The sequence below is a fragment of the Charadrius vociferus genome, unplaced genomic scaffold, assembly GCF_000708025.1.
Source record: "Charadrius vociferus isolate BGI_N301 unplaced genomic scaffold, ASM70802v2 scaffold202, whole genome shotgun sequence".
In the NCBI taxonomy this organism is placed as follows: domain Eukaryota; kingdom Metazoa; phylum Chordata; class Aves; order Charadriiformes; family Charadriidae; genus Charadrius; species Charadrius vociferus.
This window is the reverse complement of record NW_009647242.1, coordinates 1,967,821-1,985,993: the sequence shown is the minus strand read 5'-3', so window position 1 is coordinate 1,985,993 and position 18,173 is coordinate 1,967,821. Positions and strand designations below refer to the sequence as shown.

The 18,173-nt window shown below is 37.0% G+C and overlaps 1 protein-coding gene across 1 annotated transcript in view; it reads right to left on the bottom strand.

Moving 5' to 3' along the window:
- Positions 1-18,173, bottom strand: part of PTPRM (protein tyrosine phosphatase, receptor type, M) — a 379,063-nt gene that overhangs the window by 136,715 nt on the left and 224,175 nt on the right. Inside the window, exon 16 of the mRNA XM_009879983.1 lies at positions 14,612-14,641. Within this exon, the coding sequence (XP_009878285.1) occupies positions 14,612-14,641 (30 nt within the window). The remainder of the gene's footprint in view (positions 1-14,611; positions 14,642-18,173) is intronic.

Sequence of the window (18,173 nt, the reverse complement as noted above, 5' to 3'; positions counted from 1 at the left end):
CAGTGCACATGTACACGCACACCTACAGAGCTTCAGATTACAGCTTGCATAGAGGAACAGAGGTATGGAATACCTGACATTAGTACTCCGGCACTTCATTTCCTTCACTTCAGATACATCCTCAAATGATATAAAAATAGACTAGCATTACTTTCTGACATGACTAAGGATCTTTAGTTTTGATCTACATACAACTGCATTAATAATAGATTAAGGGTTGCTATCAAAGCACATTCACATGCTCCAGAAGGAAGAAACTACAAAGTACAGCTGTCAAATCACTCTCACTAGCTAAAGCAAGGGCAAACTAACCGTATCTGAACTTCCAGGACATTTGCTGGTCTATTCAACCTCTCTTTAACGTTTCATTCCTGAGAAATGACTTGCATGCACATGACACAAACTAGTATTCTCCTTCTTACTGACCTTGGGCAGACAAGAAAAGATTTTTTCTTTAAAGGCGACAGTATTGTTGTAGGACATGATGCAATAAAACAACAGCCTGCCGAGAGTAGGAAGAACCATGGCATTAACATTTTGTTAGTTGTCACTGAAGAAGTAGCACCTTACATACGTTTGTTTATTATCTCAATCCAGTTTCTCACAGATTACTCAATACTGAGTGGATGATGCCACTTCAAAACGCATAAATGCTGAGTAACCATTTAACTATTTCTTGTGTTCTTGTAACTATACCAGCCTCTCAAATATGCAAGCTAGTCTGGCCTGTAAATGTTTTAAAAATAGCTGGTCTGGTTTATTGTCTGATAAGCATTTGACAGCAAAACCAGTAACAAAAAAAGACACCCCATCACTTTCTTTCCTCAAGAAGGCAAAGCCATTCTGTCACAGCCCACTCTAACACCTGCAAAAGGGATATTTCTTGACACCAAATAGAAACCAAGCACACAGAAGTTAATAAAATGACAACAAGTGGCTAATATGCATGGAGATCCCTTCTGTCCCAAACACAAGATCTGCATGAATATTTATGGAGAAGATCCTAACAGGAAAATCCTTGATCACAGGTACTGTGGAGGCTAATGAGATACGGGGAAGATGAAAACAGGGCAATTTAGCTTTGAACTTGGTGACTAATCAGCAATCATGAACCAGGACAGTGACCTTTCCTGCTGTGTTTTCATTCCTGGTTAGTGACTCCAATATATATGGATTTCCTGACTCTCAGATAATGAAAGACAGAGCAGTTTTTCATTCACAGCAAAGTCACAAATATCAAAATAACATCAAGTGACTTTTTATTGGGTTTTACAACTTTTTGGACCACTGCACTTCCTGACTCATCTTAAAAAACTTGGAGAAAGAGAACCAATTTGACTATAAAAGCCTAGATTCTCCATGATTAGTTGAATGCAAGAGATACATTATGAAAATCCTACACTATAAATTTAGTCTAGATTTTCATTAGACTCTGAGTCTGGCAGGACACAGCAGGAAAAAATAGGCTCCTGAGAATGTCCACAAAAGGAAAAGAAACCTAACACTAAAAAGAGAGAATGTTGTGACCAAAATGCTAACCTGTTGTCAACACTTTTAACCCACCAGGCAATAATGTAGTGACTGGAAACACCCACAAGAGATTAAGTGATGCAGAAAATAGCACTGCTCAGATGAATCTGTTTACAACAAAATATGAAAACAGTGACAAATTTGATAAGATTTTAATGGCATGAGCACAAGAACCGCACTAGGCATTTCTTGTGTTACCAAAAAGCAGTGTGAGTTAAAAGGAAGGGGAAAATAAATTTTAATATTTGGATCCTGTATTAAGGATGTGCATTCCTCTGTAAATAATCAGAATGGCAGTTATATGCAGAGTCCATAGCTGAAAGTGAAAGATGTGATTAACCAAGGGTAGCGTATCTTGGAGTGCTCATAGTGGACAGTAACCTTTTATTTATCATTGAGGTTAATTTCCCTTTCTAAGGGTCACTAACTTGATCTTATTTGCTTGACTTACTGTTGATCTTCCTTAATCATAGCAAAAAACCTTTGTAAGTAATGCCTGTCTGAATGCAGTTAATTTAATCATATGACCTTTTCCATCTTTTTTTCACCCTATGGCTATCTGACTTCTAATCAGACAGCAAATGATTAGACTCTAATGAAGTGTTATAGTATGCTCCGTTATTTTATATATGCATTTCTGAAAATCATGACATGCTAAATTATTGTATTATTCTGTCTTACTGTTTTCATACCTTTATCCAAGGAACCTACTACTGCAGCATCTGGGCTTTAAATAATGACTATTTTTTTCTGTCAAAAGAGTAATCCACATGCACAAGAGTTCAAGCAGTAAAGCTCAGATGCTGATTACTCCTACTGTGGGGAAAGGAGGCAGCTCTGCAGCCACTGAAGTGTCAAAGCAGCTAGAGTCAGAGAAAACACTTTACACCTCCCCTGGTGCTTTTGCAAGGGCTACTCATAAGAGAACATGTGTTTCTGCAAGTACATGTGGCTAATCCTGCCTTAGCTGGTGATCACAGATTTTCAGGTACTAATATTCCAACAACACATATTTTCAGGCAGTGCTAGCTTTCTATTTAGAACCACAAAGATCGAATTTTCTCAAATCTCAATGATGATAAAGGAAGCATGAAGTACGCTGCTTCTCTGATTATCAGACCTCCAATAACCCTGATACCACAGCTTTGCAGCATTTAATAGCAATCAAAATTTAATTAGTGTGGAGAACATGGCTCCCAAAGGTTTAAGAACTTTCATCAGCAAGTTGGTGGCAAAAACCAGACCTCTTGATTCCCATGCTCTTTCCATAACATATTTGGAAGCTTATTTAAAAAGTGATTGCTATTATTAGATTATTATGCCAGGAGGAAGCCTACGGGAAAGAAGTAAACACCAGGATTTCTGAAAGGATGACTTCAAAGAGCTGCAAAGTTATAGTCCATTCTGGTGTGGAAAGTTTTGCAGAAGTATTAAAATTACAAAAGCTCTGGAAATTGTGGGGAAATTGTAGCCCTACAAAAACAGACTTGCACTGAATGGCCAATTTTTTTATCTGCCACCACAGCTCCATCACTCATCAGTTAATTTCTCTTATACTGCATGGCAGCAGTAATGGCAATACTAAGAAGTAAACCAAACCTGCTTTAATCAGCTATTATTGGGATCTGAGAGAAGGCAAGAATGTTTGTGGTGACTTTATTGCCTTGCCAGAACTATACCTCTTTGGTTTTAATAGCAAAATGTACAACGGGGCTATGGATAATTTTCAAAAGTCAGTACGTAGGACAAAAAAAATGTCCCTTATGAAATCAAATCTACATTCTACCCATGTATGCCTTGCAGCATTACATATTTATATGAAACACAGTAAAACAGCTAATTCATTACACAGCACAAGACAGTGATTTATTAGTCCTTTGTTGTGCTGTGAGAAAACCTGGAGTCTCCTGAATTTTAGTCTCATGTAGTTAGGTTTTGCAGCATCCTAGCAATTCTGTTCCGTTGAAAGTAGCATCTGACCCCATGGAGAACACATTCCTCTACTCATCAGGTAGAGAAAAGATGGATCCCTAGTCTTTAACCTTTAATTAGTACTTAGCTGCATTATGCATGCTGAGGGCAAGATTAGCCATAAATGCTTCCAGGGGCACTGTACACTTACTAGCAACCTCTGCACGTAGAAAGTATGTATTTCACCCAGAACCAGCAAGTGGAAAAATATGTAGCAGAGAGGGTTGGACAGCATATAATTAAACTGGCTTTGCATATTAGGTGAGCAACTAAAGTAGAATCCATTACTCTCTGTCTGCAAAGCAACTCCCAAGGTTGTTGCAGGCAGAACCACAGAGTATATGTCTTGCAATCCCAGGTACACGCTGCATATGACCAGTGAAAAATAGGCTTTTTGTTATGGCAGGGCAATCCAAATATGGGACCAGATTCTGCAAGGTGCTGAAGTCAATGGGAATTGAGGGCATTCAGCACTTAAATGAATTCACACAGCAGGCTATCAGAATGGTCCTTGTTTTAGATATTTTAGGCAATCAAATTTAAGTGGTTATGTGAGGTTTTTTTACTCATTTCATGTTGGCTTTATCATGCCAAGATTTTAAAGCAGTGAAGCTTTCCACTGTCTAGTCAAATTACCAGATGTAAATATGACATTTTCTTTTAAGGATATGATTTTAGGGAGCATGCTGATTTCATTACATTATACAGTGGGGGAGAAATATATTTATAATCTTAAAAATCTCATCTAACACAAAGCAATCATACACCAAACAACTAAAGCTGATACTGAATCTTTCTGTGTTTTTTTCATGGGTATGTCAGCACTTTGTAAATCTGACTATCATCATATGATTTGTAAATCATCATGGACTGACACTCACTAACTTAAGCTATGAACATTTTTTGTGAACAATACTTTCTACTTCTAGACTCCATGTCACCGAAGAGTCAACTAATAATGATGCTTAGAAATTAATTTATTTCAGGTATGCTATAACAACCATAATCAGCTATAAATCCTTTTGCCCTATTTGCATTTACTGAATTTGCCTTAATTATACTGCTGCCTAATTATGAAGCTCAGTCTAGAGGGGAACTCACAAGAAGCAATGATGCAGAAAGCAGAGGACAGTTTATTCCACTTCACGGATTTACAACTTTCTACTACTGCAAACCATTTGGAACAGACTCTATTTGTGAGGTCATTAACATGTAAACAGTGTCACACTGAAGACGCATGGCAATGACCTACCACGCTAATGAAAAGTGATATTGAGTTTACTAATTCAGATAAGAGTACACAGATTGCCTTTTCTCTAACACGCAAAGGCCTGTCACAGAAATAAATGCATGGTCCTTGTTGCAATTAATTTGATTCTTGTTCTTTTAAAGCTTTACTTGTAGATTTAATTAAAGCTTTCATGCAGCACGCACTTTCAGGAAGTATCTATGTTTAATGGCTTTTTCTCCTAAATTAAAGAAACGAGTGAAGGTTATGATTCAAAGAACAACAGGCAATCATAAAATGAAAAGCTATTCTTAATACAATAAGCATTACCTTGTTTTGACATAAGTAAATACACAGTACTGTGGGTGTTTAAGTACACTTCTTATAATTAATGTTATATTGCAACTTCCATGGTGACATCATTTTCAGTCACTTAAGATAATTCTTTTCTTTTTTGAATGTAAAATATTGCACGCTAAGTTTCAACCTGGAGGTGAATATTTTTAAAGCCTTGGCAAAATCCATTCTTAGGTAAGAAAAAATAAGCTAATAAAAACAGTTTGCTGTTTTCCCATGAAAAGAAACAATCCCCAATGCAAAAAAAATCGCATGTAGACATGTAACTCAGTCCTTCCTTAATTTTACCGTGTTAGATGTTCCCACAGAGTAAGTCTATCTAAGCAACAGCCCTTTAGTAAATACCAAGAATAGCAAGAATTACAAAAAAAGGTTACACAGTAACAGAAGGATATTCTAATCTTCTCAGATTTGCCTTTTCTTCCCTTCTACAGGTTCTGAGGAGAGAGATGGTAGGACGTGGAGTGAGAACAAATAACTAGGCAGCCTTTTTCTCAGGAGAAAAAGGACCGTATAGAGAATGAAAATAAGGTAATTTTAAGGAAATATTTTTCAGGACAGGACAGACAATACGGGGAGGGAGGAAAGAAAAGGGGCTGAAGGAAATGTGACCAAGTAAACGGAGAAGCAGAGGAAGAAGAGAAATAGATGAAAACGGAAATGGTCAGTAGAACAAGAAGGCAAGATTAAGAGCTGGGCACGCTTTCAACATTAGTGTTGAAAGAGAAAAAGAAGCTGGAAGGAAGACAACAACAGTAGGATCTAAGGAGTAAGTTAGACAAAATCCTTTGTGGACAGAGAACTGGACAAGACACTTCCATGAACACACAGTACTCCTGCCTCAAAATAGGTTTACGGTGCTTTGGGATCCAACAAAAGGCAGCTGAAACTGCACTAACCTATTCAGCAAAAAAATAAACCTATTCTTGCTGGGAGCCTGTATTAGGACTTAACATGCAATCAATGTACGTTGTTCTCCTTTTCATTTCTTTTTCTTAAGCATACAGTAGGCAATCCCTATGGTTTACTAACATCCGTATGTGTTTCTCTTCTTTTCTTAGTTTAAAATATCTTCTATAATGTTAATCTGGAGAATATTAAAATGCAGACATGACTCTTCCCTATCTCGTAAACAGAAAGTAAAGTTCTACTGTGCCAGTTACACCTGGATGTTACAGCTAAAGATCAGGGCCTTATTCTATGACATATCATAAACATGACAATCTTACCTTAAGAATTTCAGGAAGTACAAAGCATCCAGTATTTCATCTGCTTTTGAAAAAACACTGTAAGCCATAAAACTAGACCCTCTGAAGTGACCCTTCCATGGACAATTGCCAAATAGGACCATAAACTGCAAAATACATTCCATTATACCTAAAGCATAATCCAATACACATCTTTAAGCAAACTGAAATGTATCGAGCCTAACCTTTACTTGCTGCAGCCAATATACATGCATTATTATACCCAATATGAACACGTTGGCCAAATCCATGCTGGCAGACCTACTTTTGGCTACTGACGTCACCATGCAGGAGAAAAGCATGCTATCACTTTGCAATGGGAGATGCGGAGTGGCGTAATTGCTCCAGACCAGCTGATCCTCTCATTCCTGTACAACTGTGAAATGTGCAGCTTAGTGAATGCTTTGCTTTGCCTTTCCTTCACAGACAAGCCAGAGATGCCTCTGGTAGCGCTTACTCGCGTCTTTATGACCAGAGGAATTAGGGAATGAGAAAGAAGGAGAGAAGCTAACTCCCTCTGCAGGTGAACTGAGTATAATTTAGATAGCCCTAGACATTTGGTTCAATGTCTCATCGAGGGATCTCAGATCAAATACAGAAGTGATCCTGAGCTTCAGCTGCTAGAAAGAAAAATAAATGTGCTTCCTTACGTTCACCAGCTCAGTACTCACAGGAGCAGGTAGTTTAAGGTACAAGCCCTACAGAACTCTACTCTGCTCCAACCACTACTTCTTTTAATTTGGATCACCGCTGCTGTCTGGTTGGCACAGGAACTAACTAACAGAATTATGCAAGACTGTTCCGACAGTCCTACAGATTTCTCTCTGTAGCATAACACTAAAAGCTACAGTCTAATAATAATAATAGAGGGATAATAAAACCTTTCTTGCACACTTGTAAATGAAATAGACCCATGATTCTAATATCTATGATAAGTCTTGTACGAGATTTTGTTTTGCAACAGGGTGTCTGGGACTGATGAAATGCCAGGCTTTGCTGGATTTGTAAGCACACCGCACAGTCAGTTCCTCTGTTTCTTTGCTTGATTAGTTTTTGTGAGGCTCAATTTCACAGCTGATGCAATCTTCCTAGCTACATTTTGCATGTAGGCTATTGCCCTGAAATTAGAAAGGACCCTGATCAGATAGAATCCTTGCACAGACTCTCACAAATGGAAGCAGAGGGCCAGAGTGACCAGGAGTGGCAGAAGAAAGCAACTGAGGTATGATTCCTTATCCTCTCATGCCAGAGTTAGGTAATTCATTGCAGGAAAACAATGACCAAGAAAAATGACAGAAAGAAAATTTGGAAATGAATGATTCCATAGTGTCAGCTAGACACTATGGAAACCAAATGGCCCCTGTCCTTCTCTCCAGGGATCTGGCAGTCTAGACTTTAAGGGGGCTCCAGGAATACTGTAGATAAGAAAGGAAATGAAAAGGAGAAAAAGGAAAAGGAGCCAAGATTAGAACATTTTCACTGTGAAATTAAGAGTGAACACTGACAGATGCTACCTTGAGGTGGATTATCATTAACCTGGACATAACCCCATCAGATAGGCTCAACAAAAGTATTTCAGCCAAGGCATCTCCCATGGGACTCAGGGGCCAGAGAAAAGATTACAGATAAACAACTCAAACAAAAACATAATCAGTGAAAAGAAGTTATTGCAATACTAATGACTACAACACCTCAGTGCCCTGTGCTGCTATCACTCAACAGACACGAACATCTCGTTACAGTTGTTCTTATCTGTATCACAGAAGTGATAAGCCTGTGGTTTACTGGAGCAAAGAAGTCTTAGGCTAGATTCACCATATGATTTCTTCTACACCTTTTTCTTAAAGCGTTTTTCTGCTGCTTGTCCTCCTTAAGTCCAGGAGAGACACAGTGCAACATTCACTTTATTCCTTGTAGTCCCACCTTTTACAGATATCTTCTGTCAATCAATTTGATATTTCATAAAGCCATTTTGAAAACTAACACTTCAGTCTTTTAGAAAAAATAAAGGCCTTTAGCAACATAAATTATGAAGTGAGTATTGGTCTTAATATGCAGCACAGCTTCTTTACTGTTAACACATTTACAATCACACAAAGCATAATGGCAAGTTTGGGGTTTAGGGAAAATAAGTTTCCAGTGCCATTACCCGTCTTGTACGATAAATACTAATACTAAAATAAGGAAAAACTCTCCTTTCTGTTTGGATATTTAAAATGAAAGAATCTGAAGTCAGTTTTGAGCCACCTATGTATACAGAAATACAATTTCAAAGTAAAAAACACATGAATCACACCTTTTTCCTGAGTGAAAAGTCTTAAAAAAAGTGAATGAAAATTATTCACCTTCTACCCTCTTTGAAAGTCTAATTCAACAATGATGGTAGATAATGGCAAAACTTCAGAGCCTAGAATGACTGCTGTTGACAATAAGCATGACGGATTTGGGAAGCAAATTTTTTAGGAAGCTACAAACAATGTCAACGGGCTAATTGAGCAATTAATTCAACCCATAATTCTATAGAGAAGACAGCCCACCCTGGTAAACTGGTAACATTAACTGAACAAGACTCAATATGGGACAGCAATACAAATACTCAAATACAAAGGTAACTCCTTTAACACAAATACCTGTCCCTATCCTCTCTTACCCTCCCAAATATATGTATTACGTCTCAGTGTTATATATAATAAAGATAGGCTTTCAGGCTTATTCTACAAGAGTATATGGAATCCACAATTTCTAAAAGCCATCTCAGTATTCAATTTAAATCCCTGTTTAGAAAAGCAAGACAAAGCTTTTATTAACATGGAAAGAACAAAGACGTCTCTAAATGGCATAAGCATTTATTTTTTCTACAGTTAGATTGGTTCCCACACTAAACGTCTGGTACCTTCACAAAACAAGCAGTGTAAACTGAAACTGCCCCTTTAAGGACAGAAAAATCTCCAAACTCCAGCTCATCTGCAAATTTACTGCTTGACACTGAAGGAGCAAGGACAGTAACTGAGTGTGATTGTGTGACCAGCACAGCAATCAATCACTTCTGATACATCACCTCACTCTCTCTGTAGTACCCATCTATTTTCAAAACCCCAAACTTTCAGCACATTACAGATTATGGTTTCTCACTCAACAAATCAGGGCTAATGTGGTTTTGAAAAGTCTCTGTAACTTCAGAAACGACTATGGGTTTCCTATGTGTAGGTATTGGAAAAAGTAACTTGTAAATGTTACTTTTAGATATCTAAATTGCCAGAAAAGATGAACTAAAGCAAAGCTATTCCACCACGTGAATGATCCGATCTCTGTTGCACCTCAAGAAAGCTATTTCATATAGTCAGATCACTGCCCAGAGGGGCTCACATACTTCAGAAAGAGCTAATAAAACAAAAAAATAAGGATTTACTTACTAGTAGTCTTAGTGTTAAGGATTATTTACAATTTCTTCCAAAGACAAAACGGAATGTAAGCCTTGACTATAAAGCAATACAACTAGATCCAAAAGAATCAGAAGATACAAGGAATTAGTATAAGAAATAATGACTTCAGACAGATATTTAAAAATGATGTAGTGTATTTTAATTAAAAGTAAAATTCTAATTCTAAGATTGCTTAGTATCTCTGCATGAAATCTAGATATCGTACCTCTGTACTCAAAGCATATGGCACATAGCTCACAAATGTATTTTTCAGCAATGGTGATTTGGTAAAACACCTTCCTTGTTATTTTGGGCACGGAATATTATCCGAAGAGTTCAATATTATAGACTTTGTCAGATGTAACAAAACTTATGGGACATCCCCAAATCATTTAAGTCTGGCTCACAAAACAATTACAGAAATCTACGTTTATTTTGGGTTACATGATTCTATGATACAAGTCTATAAAACTATGCATTTTTAAAGATTCAGAAGAGATCACAAGCACAGTCTAACAGATCAAACACATCAAACAGTTCAAACACATTCATGTTTTTCTGCTCAGTGCTCTCTTCCACCTGCAAGATGCTAACTGATGAACTTATTCTAGTTCCATGGGCAGCTGCAGTTGAGAATACAGAACTATTTCTAACCTCTCTCACTATTCTCAAATTACTACAGAAGTTTTAAACGTGATGACTGCATATTTCCTGGAATTATCCAGAAATCACTGTTAAGAGTTTCGACATCAGATTTTTTTGAAATTTTACGACTCTGATTATTGGGGTCATTTTGCAAATCTGCTAACCTTGTGCTTTCTGCCATAAGTACTAGGTCAATTGCAATGGGACTGGAGAAATGAGCCACAAATAAGGTCTCTGTACAGAGCCCCAGAAGCCAGCACTGAAAACCTGCTAGCAAAGCAAGAGACACAGAGTTAACTAAACTGAGAACAGACTTACAGGCTCCTGAGCTCAAGTCACATACACAAGAAAAGTGTACTTCAACTGGGCACCAAACTGTCAAATTCTCATGAAAAGGAGGGTATGTTTTTATTCACATTTATATAAAAAAGCTAAATGTTGGTAGAATTAATTTTCTTGTAGGAAGAATTTTGTCCTCTTTCTGTCACACACAAAGTACCAAGCAAGAGGACCTCTCGTCCTATATAGTCCATTTTAGTAATGTTTCAACTTTGTATTAGGCTTCTGGACTGAGATTTCCATACAGAAGACGTACCCGTGATGCACTTCTGTCCTAAGCCGCCTAACTAGTTAATTAGTGCTGGGACAGACAATATCAGATTTCATGCTATTAAGATCTCAACATGATTACTATTTTATAAGAATACTAGGTAATAATTGTCTCCTATTTCCCTACTTCACCTTTCACAAGTTGAAATGACTTGTGAAAAGGCACAAAAATAGAGTAACATTATGCACCTAACTGCTGTGCAGCCCCGTTGTTGCATAAGTACTTAATTGCAATAATAATCATAACATACCATTTTGATATCAAGTTCAAACTGAGGGACAACATCAAAAGCTACCTTCGCAACTGTGTATTTTAATTGGGCACACATCCTACTCATAGTAATGTAATGAAGCTTTTTCTTGAAAGCGACTTATAACAGCTACAATCTGTAACTGTCTGCCCCAGAATTTGGGGTACAATGAATTCCCCAAACTCTATCAGGTGCCAGTGTCTCGAGTAAACTCAGATGCTCCAAGAATTCATTTTGTCTGATGCTTGAATTTGCATGAATCTACAGCTATGTTAGCTTCTGACTAATGACTAATGATCTCCAAGGGCAGAATCTTTATCAAAATGAAAATCTTCAATGCGAAAGTTAATAGCCATCGGTTAGCACAGTGGCGCTCGTCATCACTTGAACAACAGGCTTGTCTAACTCATTTAACCATAATTACACAATAAACTACTAATGTACTTTTCCTTCTCTGGCCAGTGTCGCAGGGGTTTGGCCCATCAGAAAACGTGTCAGGAGAAAGCACTCATGCCAGCGCTGGCTGCCAGGCTGAGAACACCACTCATTACAAGTGTCACTAACAACAACGTCTCCATTCTTCTCTTTTCCCACCTGGATTCGACTGCAAAGTCAAAAGACCTGCTGCAGAGTTAATGAGCACTATTAAATTTGCTCTAATCTTTAGAACAAAAGAACTCATACAGGACTAACTACAGCCAGACAAAAAAATATCTGCTGCCTGACTGAGGTGAAAGGTAAAAATTGCACCAGTTCTCAGGAAAGCAAGAGTGGGAGGAAAGGCGCTGGCAGAGGCACTTAAGCCCATTAAAACGAAGTATAATTCTCAATAGCAGTACTCAACTTCTTTTCTGTAACGTCTCTTGACTGGCTAACTAGTAAACACAAGATAAAATGGAAATAATTCTCTGCCAAATATGCACAGCTGTAGGTCCACCTCTGATGATTCATCAGCAGCTCCAGGCATCTGCCAATTTTTCCTTTTTTAATTTTAATTTAGGATGGATCTAGAAATGGCAGAGACTGCAGTCTACTAGGGAAAAGGAGCCCGCAGCACATAAGGAAAGCGGCACACAAGACAATAGTAACTATTTCAGTGCATAGATGCTCGCTTGGATGTTACAGCTTGCATTTACAATGACTAATCAGTAAATTTGAATATGATACTCAGTATAGAAGTGGTAAATTAGCAATGGCAGAGTACTTCAAATTATGTTTCTCAAAATATAGAACATTTTATAATCCATACCAACTTCCGCAGCTAAAAATAAACATGTAATGAATTCTGCATTCATCTAAGATTTCCACCAATTTCAGTGAAATTGCGTGGTGCATAAACAGGTGGAGAATTTGGTCCAAAATATTTCCTCCTACTGGGGGCCAATCTCATCTGCTCTTTTCAGGGCTCTTTCTTCCCTTCTTTTGTCAGACAGGGAGCACAACAATGCAAGGTCAAGATGACACGATTTCTTTTGGAAGAGTTAATGTACCCAAACTACAGAGTTACTGAATTTGTATCGCACTAACAAAAAGACAGATCTTTTCTTGAAGCCGCTGTGAGAGCATTCCAAATAATCACGAGAAGCCCTATTCCCTCCACTATTAACAGTCTCTACGATTGCAAAACTGGGGACAAAACCTGTTTGTAAAACTTACAGAAACATTTAAATTCACATATTTTCCATTGTCAGTGGAAAAAGAGAAAAAAAGATATAATCCAATTTCTTTGAATAACGAAACAGTGTTTCATTTAATGTTCCATTTGTTTTAGTTTCGTTTTTTGACTTAGCCTCGAGACACGAATTATATTAAGATATTAATTTAAATATGTTTACTTATGATGGCAAAAACATACTATATGACTTACTGTATTATACTCTTTTGACATTTTAAAAACAACATTTAAATGGTCCCAAACTGAATTTTTTTTTTTTTTTTGAAGGCCTATTTCATGGAAAATATGGTCTTTTCATCTTAGGAACAGAAACAAATTCTGAAATACTTTATCTGTGGAAGAGATAATTTTTTTGACCTTCACATCAATACACTGCTTTAAAGAACAGTTTAAAAAAATTGCACTATATGTAAAGTGTCAAATAGTGTAATACAAAATCTGAATTACCAAGTAAATGGGCAGTTTCAATATATTCAGAAGTCTTAGGGAATTTCAGCTAAGAGGTTGAATTTTTAGTTGCTATAATTCATTTGAAGCACGGTTCTGCTTACCAACTTATCAAGTTTTCAAGTTGGAAAACATTTACTAATTTTTCCATAAGTTCTATAAACGAATGTTTGATGCTTTTTCAAAATAGTAATTAAAAAAAATTATTTAAAAAGTTTGAAGAGCAACTAAAAAGGAATATGAGAAACTTAATATTGTTTTTAAATAAAAACATGATTGTAATGTTCCTTTCAAGAGCGTGCTATTACCATATGTACCTGAAAACTAGTACTACAGTCTGTCTCATGCAAGTAACACCCCATCTTCTGTAACTACATAAAAATATCTCCTAGTTTCCCCTGACTTTTAAACCCGAGCTTTAAATAAGACAGATATCTACTGGACAGCTGAACTTTGCTGCTGGCCAACAAGATTAAACAAGCTTAAATGCACCTCATTTTGCAACTAAGCAAGACCCCTAATATTTTGCTAATCCAAAAGCTATCATGTACCCCTTGTACTTGGAAGGCGAGAAAAGGTGAATAGCCTCAGAAAGGGATTTGCTAAATGCACAGAAGAACCCTTCTCATTCATCACCTGCTGACAGCAGGGAGTGAAACAAAGGCTTTGGGTAAATAAAGAGTCATATAATGGTATTACTAAGGACTGTATCAAACTGAAAAGTTGTTACTTACTGGAAGTTATGCTTCATCTTGCCCTCATTTGCTAGTGCTCTCTCCTTTAAAATTCACTCCAGTAATGGTAACTCATGACGTTTATGCATGATCATTATTCATGAAATAGTAGTAATATGTACACAGCAACAAATGGAAATGCTTGTACATGTCTAACCAATGCTATATTTTTCCACAGAACAAATGAGAAAGAAACCACTGAATAAATCCTAAAAATAGTTACTTAGGCATTTTAGTGATATTTATACTGACTACTTTTCAATTAAGAAAATTTGTTACAGAATGATATTCAAAGGACTCTAATGCACAGTATGAGGCATAAGAAACTGCTATAAAGCTAAATATTTCATTACATTATTGACCATGTTGTTTTTATCTCGGTAAAACTTTTACAAAGTTTGTTTTTATAAAGGAACTTTCAATATTAGCATTCACTACTTATGCATGGAACAACATGGCAGAAAGCATGTCTCTGATGACAAAGAAGTTACTTACAGGTAATAAGTGTAGGAGTGATAGCTTCTTCTGCCATGATGGTGGAAGGATTAGGCAGTGGTGGAAAAGATGAAATGGAAGGAAAGAAAAGCCAAATATTAATGTATGAAAAATCAAGATGAAACTGAGACCAGAACTGATGACACAAATGAAAGGTAGCAAGAATGCACATCTGGGCATATCATGCAACGTGGCTGGAACAGACAGATGACATATCCAATCTCCATAAAAATTTAAGCAATACAATATATAATGCATCTCCAACTGTTAAATCAAATCACCTTAAAGTACACTTACTATCTCAGTAATACTTAAGGTATATTTATCTCTGCATATACTACACACACAAACACTCCCAATTAGAGGGATAAAACACCTCAAAATACACCTCAACTGCATTAGGAACAAGGACATGGAACTTCTAACATGGTGTTAGAAGTTTAACAATGCAGAATTTCAGAACATTTATTAAGTAGCTTCTCTTCCTGTCCTAGTACTGTAGAATCTTTGGATATCCCTTTCTTTACTTAAAGAAATCGGTTCTGCCATTGACAGGACTAGAACTTGTTTCCAGAGGGGAAAAATCAATGGCCACAGCTTTTTTAATATCTCAGCTTTTTTAATAACCGTTCAAATTCTGAAGAAAAAACTACTTCTGGCGATGCAAGTAAAAAGGCTATCCTTGCTGGCTAAAATTATTTTGGTGGTACTTCCCCATGTGGCAGAGAAAAAAACAAGAACTGATCCTGTATACCCATTATCTTTCCCCTTATGAATGTCACAAAGAACAAGTTGGAGACCTAGCAGCATCATCTTGAGTAACATGGACCCAGTCAGTCTTTCCTGCATCACCTCTTGCACAGCCAGATCCTCCACCCAGACATGTTCTGCATGAGCACAAAGTACAGAAGGCCTCCAGCTACGCTCTTCTGCTTTACATCTCTCCCTGCCTCAGTTATGAGCCCATCACAAGCACGACTGCAGCTCTCCAAAAGGGGTAAGTTCCAACCTAAATGAATTCCATATATTGACTGCAATTAAAAAGAGGCTGGAGCTCTTAAAACATCTCTGAGCTTAACGTCAAGTAGCATTCACATGTTGTAAGATAAAAGACTGAAAGGAACCATGTAGGCATTTGTAATTTTTACAGCACATGCATACAGCCCTTTGACTACAGAGGAAACATGTAAACAGGCCTTGCAAAGGACTATAACTAACGTTAACTTGCCTCTAGCTACATGCTTCAGGCATCCCTTTGAAAACTAGGCTTTCATCAAATTTTCTCTCTCATCTTCTTTGTGTGAAGATGCCGTTCGAAATATTTTCCAGTTTTTATTCCCATTTTTCCGATGCAAACAGTATTGTTCAAACACAAGAGGCTAGATACTGAAAATTTAATCACGTGGCAAATTGCACACCTGTTAAAGTTGAGTTTCAAAAGATATCTAAGAATAGAGTACAGGGAAAGCTGCAAAACAATGATACGCTTCTTCTACCAGCACAGGATCAGGTCCTATCAAAGCAGATCAATTTACCTGCTCTACTAGCAAGGGGTTGTTTTCCAGTTCAGCCATAATTATATCTCCCCTTGCTCTTCCTTTCAGAACTACTCATTCTCTCACTTTCATTTAGAATCTCATGACACTGCCAACCCTGTTTCTTGCCATATGTTGCCATGACAGAGATTTAATGTAATTAGTACAAATGTTCTCATACTTCTAAAAGATGTATAATAATTTGAGAAACAACAATAAATACAATTAATCAATGAAGCACTGCTGGTACACATACGCAGAATTCCACCAAATGTGTTATAGAGATAAATTATTCCTTATGAAAAAAAATGCTGAAAATCCAGGAGCTTTAATTTGTGTAAATGTCCCATTAAAAATTGTATAAGATGAGAAAAATTAAGTCTCAAGCTCCAGTTATTTTTATATTTTTACAATTTTGAGATTTTCCATATGCAAGTACTTGAAAAAAAAGCACTGTGTTTTTGACCCTTAAGAATACCAAACACTGAAAAAAACAGGGTTTCTTTTTTAAGAAAATTGAAAACCTACAGAAACAAAAAGTTTTAGACTTGCAAGTCCTCAGGCCACATGCAAAAGCACCATTCATAATTGAAAAGATTTAGCTTTTTTAAGAAATATGGACAAGTTCCATTTTACTTCCTACATAATGTATACAGACTTACTCTCTCTCTACATATGACAAGTCTTCCTCTGTTAGAGAGAGTGACCCAAAGATTTTGGCCAACCTTGGCCAAATTTTCTTCTGTGCATGGCTCTTCAGTCACTTCCCACTAGACAGGTTATTTTATGTCAATAAACTGTTTCTGCGTATAGTGATAATATAAAGCACTTTTATATCCTTCAGGACTGAAGACATAAGTAAATTTCGTAAATATCACTTGTAGAATAAGGCCCCACTATAAAATTTATCAAAACCAACACAGCTGGCCGTAGGAGGGTTGTCCCACTAGGATAATGGAAAACTTCTGGAACTGTGTAATTACCACAGTGATTTCTTTCATCGTCTCTCTTTGGTAGCTGGTCTAGAGGGAAAAACAAGGTTCAGGAGTAGCACTGGGAGAAGACCGGAGTTTTCCTTCAGCCCTATTATTTCCAGTTTCTACCCTAACTGTTCGAAATTGCTGGCAAAGGTGTACAACAGAACAGCCTGATTTATTTTCAGGGAATGGGACCAATGCATTCCCAGCCCAGCTCCACCAAGTGCAAAAACCTTCCTTATCCACTGCCAAGAACCAGGGTCTCTGAGTTAAACAGATGCCACAATTACATACGTTAGAAACTACTGGAAGGCTCAGGCATAGATAGCTGAAAACAGAAACTAAAGACAGGCAAAAGAAAATAACCTTTTTATGGAGAAATGCAACGATCAGAAAAACTCCATTCTACAACTGAAGCAGAAGCCAATGTAATTAATTTTTAATAACCTCTTCCTTGCTGCACTCCCACTGCAGCAACAAGATGGTAGCCATGAAAGAAACAGCTGCCCCAAAGAGGTACATATTTTTAAGCAAACCTTGGACCAATAAATCTAATTTCTCAGCTTCTGCATAGTTTTTACACTTAGCTGAAACAGAATATATAAGAAAAACAAAAAAGGAAAAGAGAAAAGAATAAAGGAGTAAGGTTCTGATTTTTCCAAGTCTTGATTTAATTGCTATTGCTTTTCCAAAGATTGTGGGAACAGTTCTCTCATTTTCTCTGCTCTACTTTAAGTTGACCAAAAGGTGAACTTACTTGCTGCATTTTTTATTTTTTATTTTTTTATTTTTTACAAAGTCCTATACAGGTATATCAAAGACTGGTAGAGATCAAGGGCCTTGCCTGAGATTTAATATTCAGGATCAGATTCAAAATCCCCTTTATTGTGGAGCAATATTGTGGAAACACATGTATTGGTTTCCACTGACTTTGTATTAACTCTTATGTGAGAGATTCAGAGCAAAGCTGAGAGGAAAACCTACTGACATTATTCTGACTGCACAGAGAAGAATCATCTCATTTATATGACCATATTGGTATTAGGAATA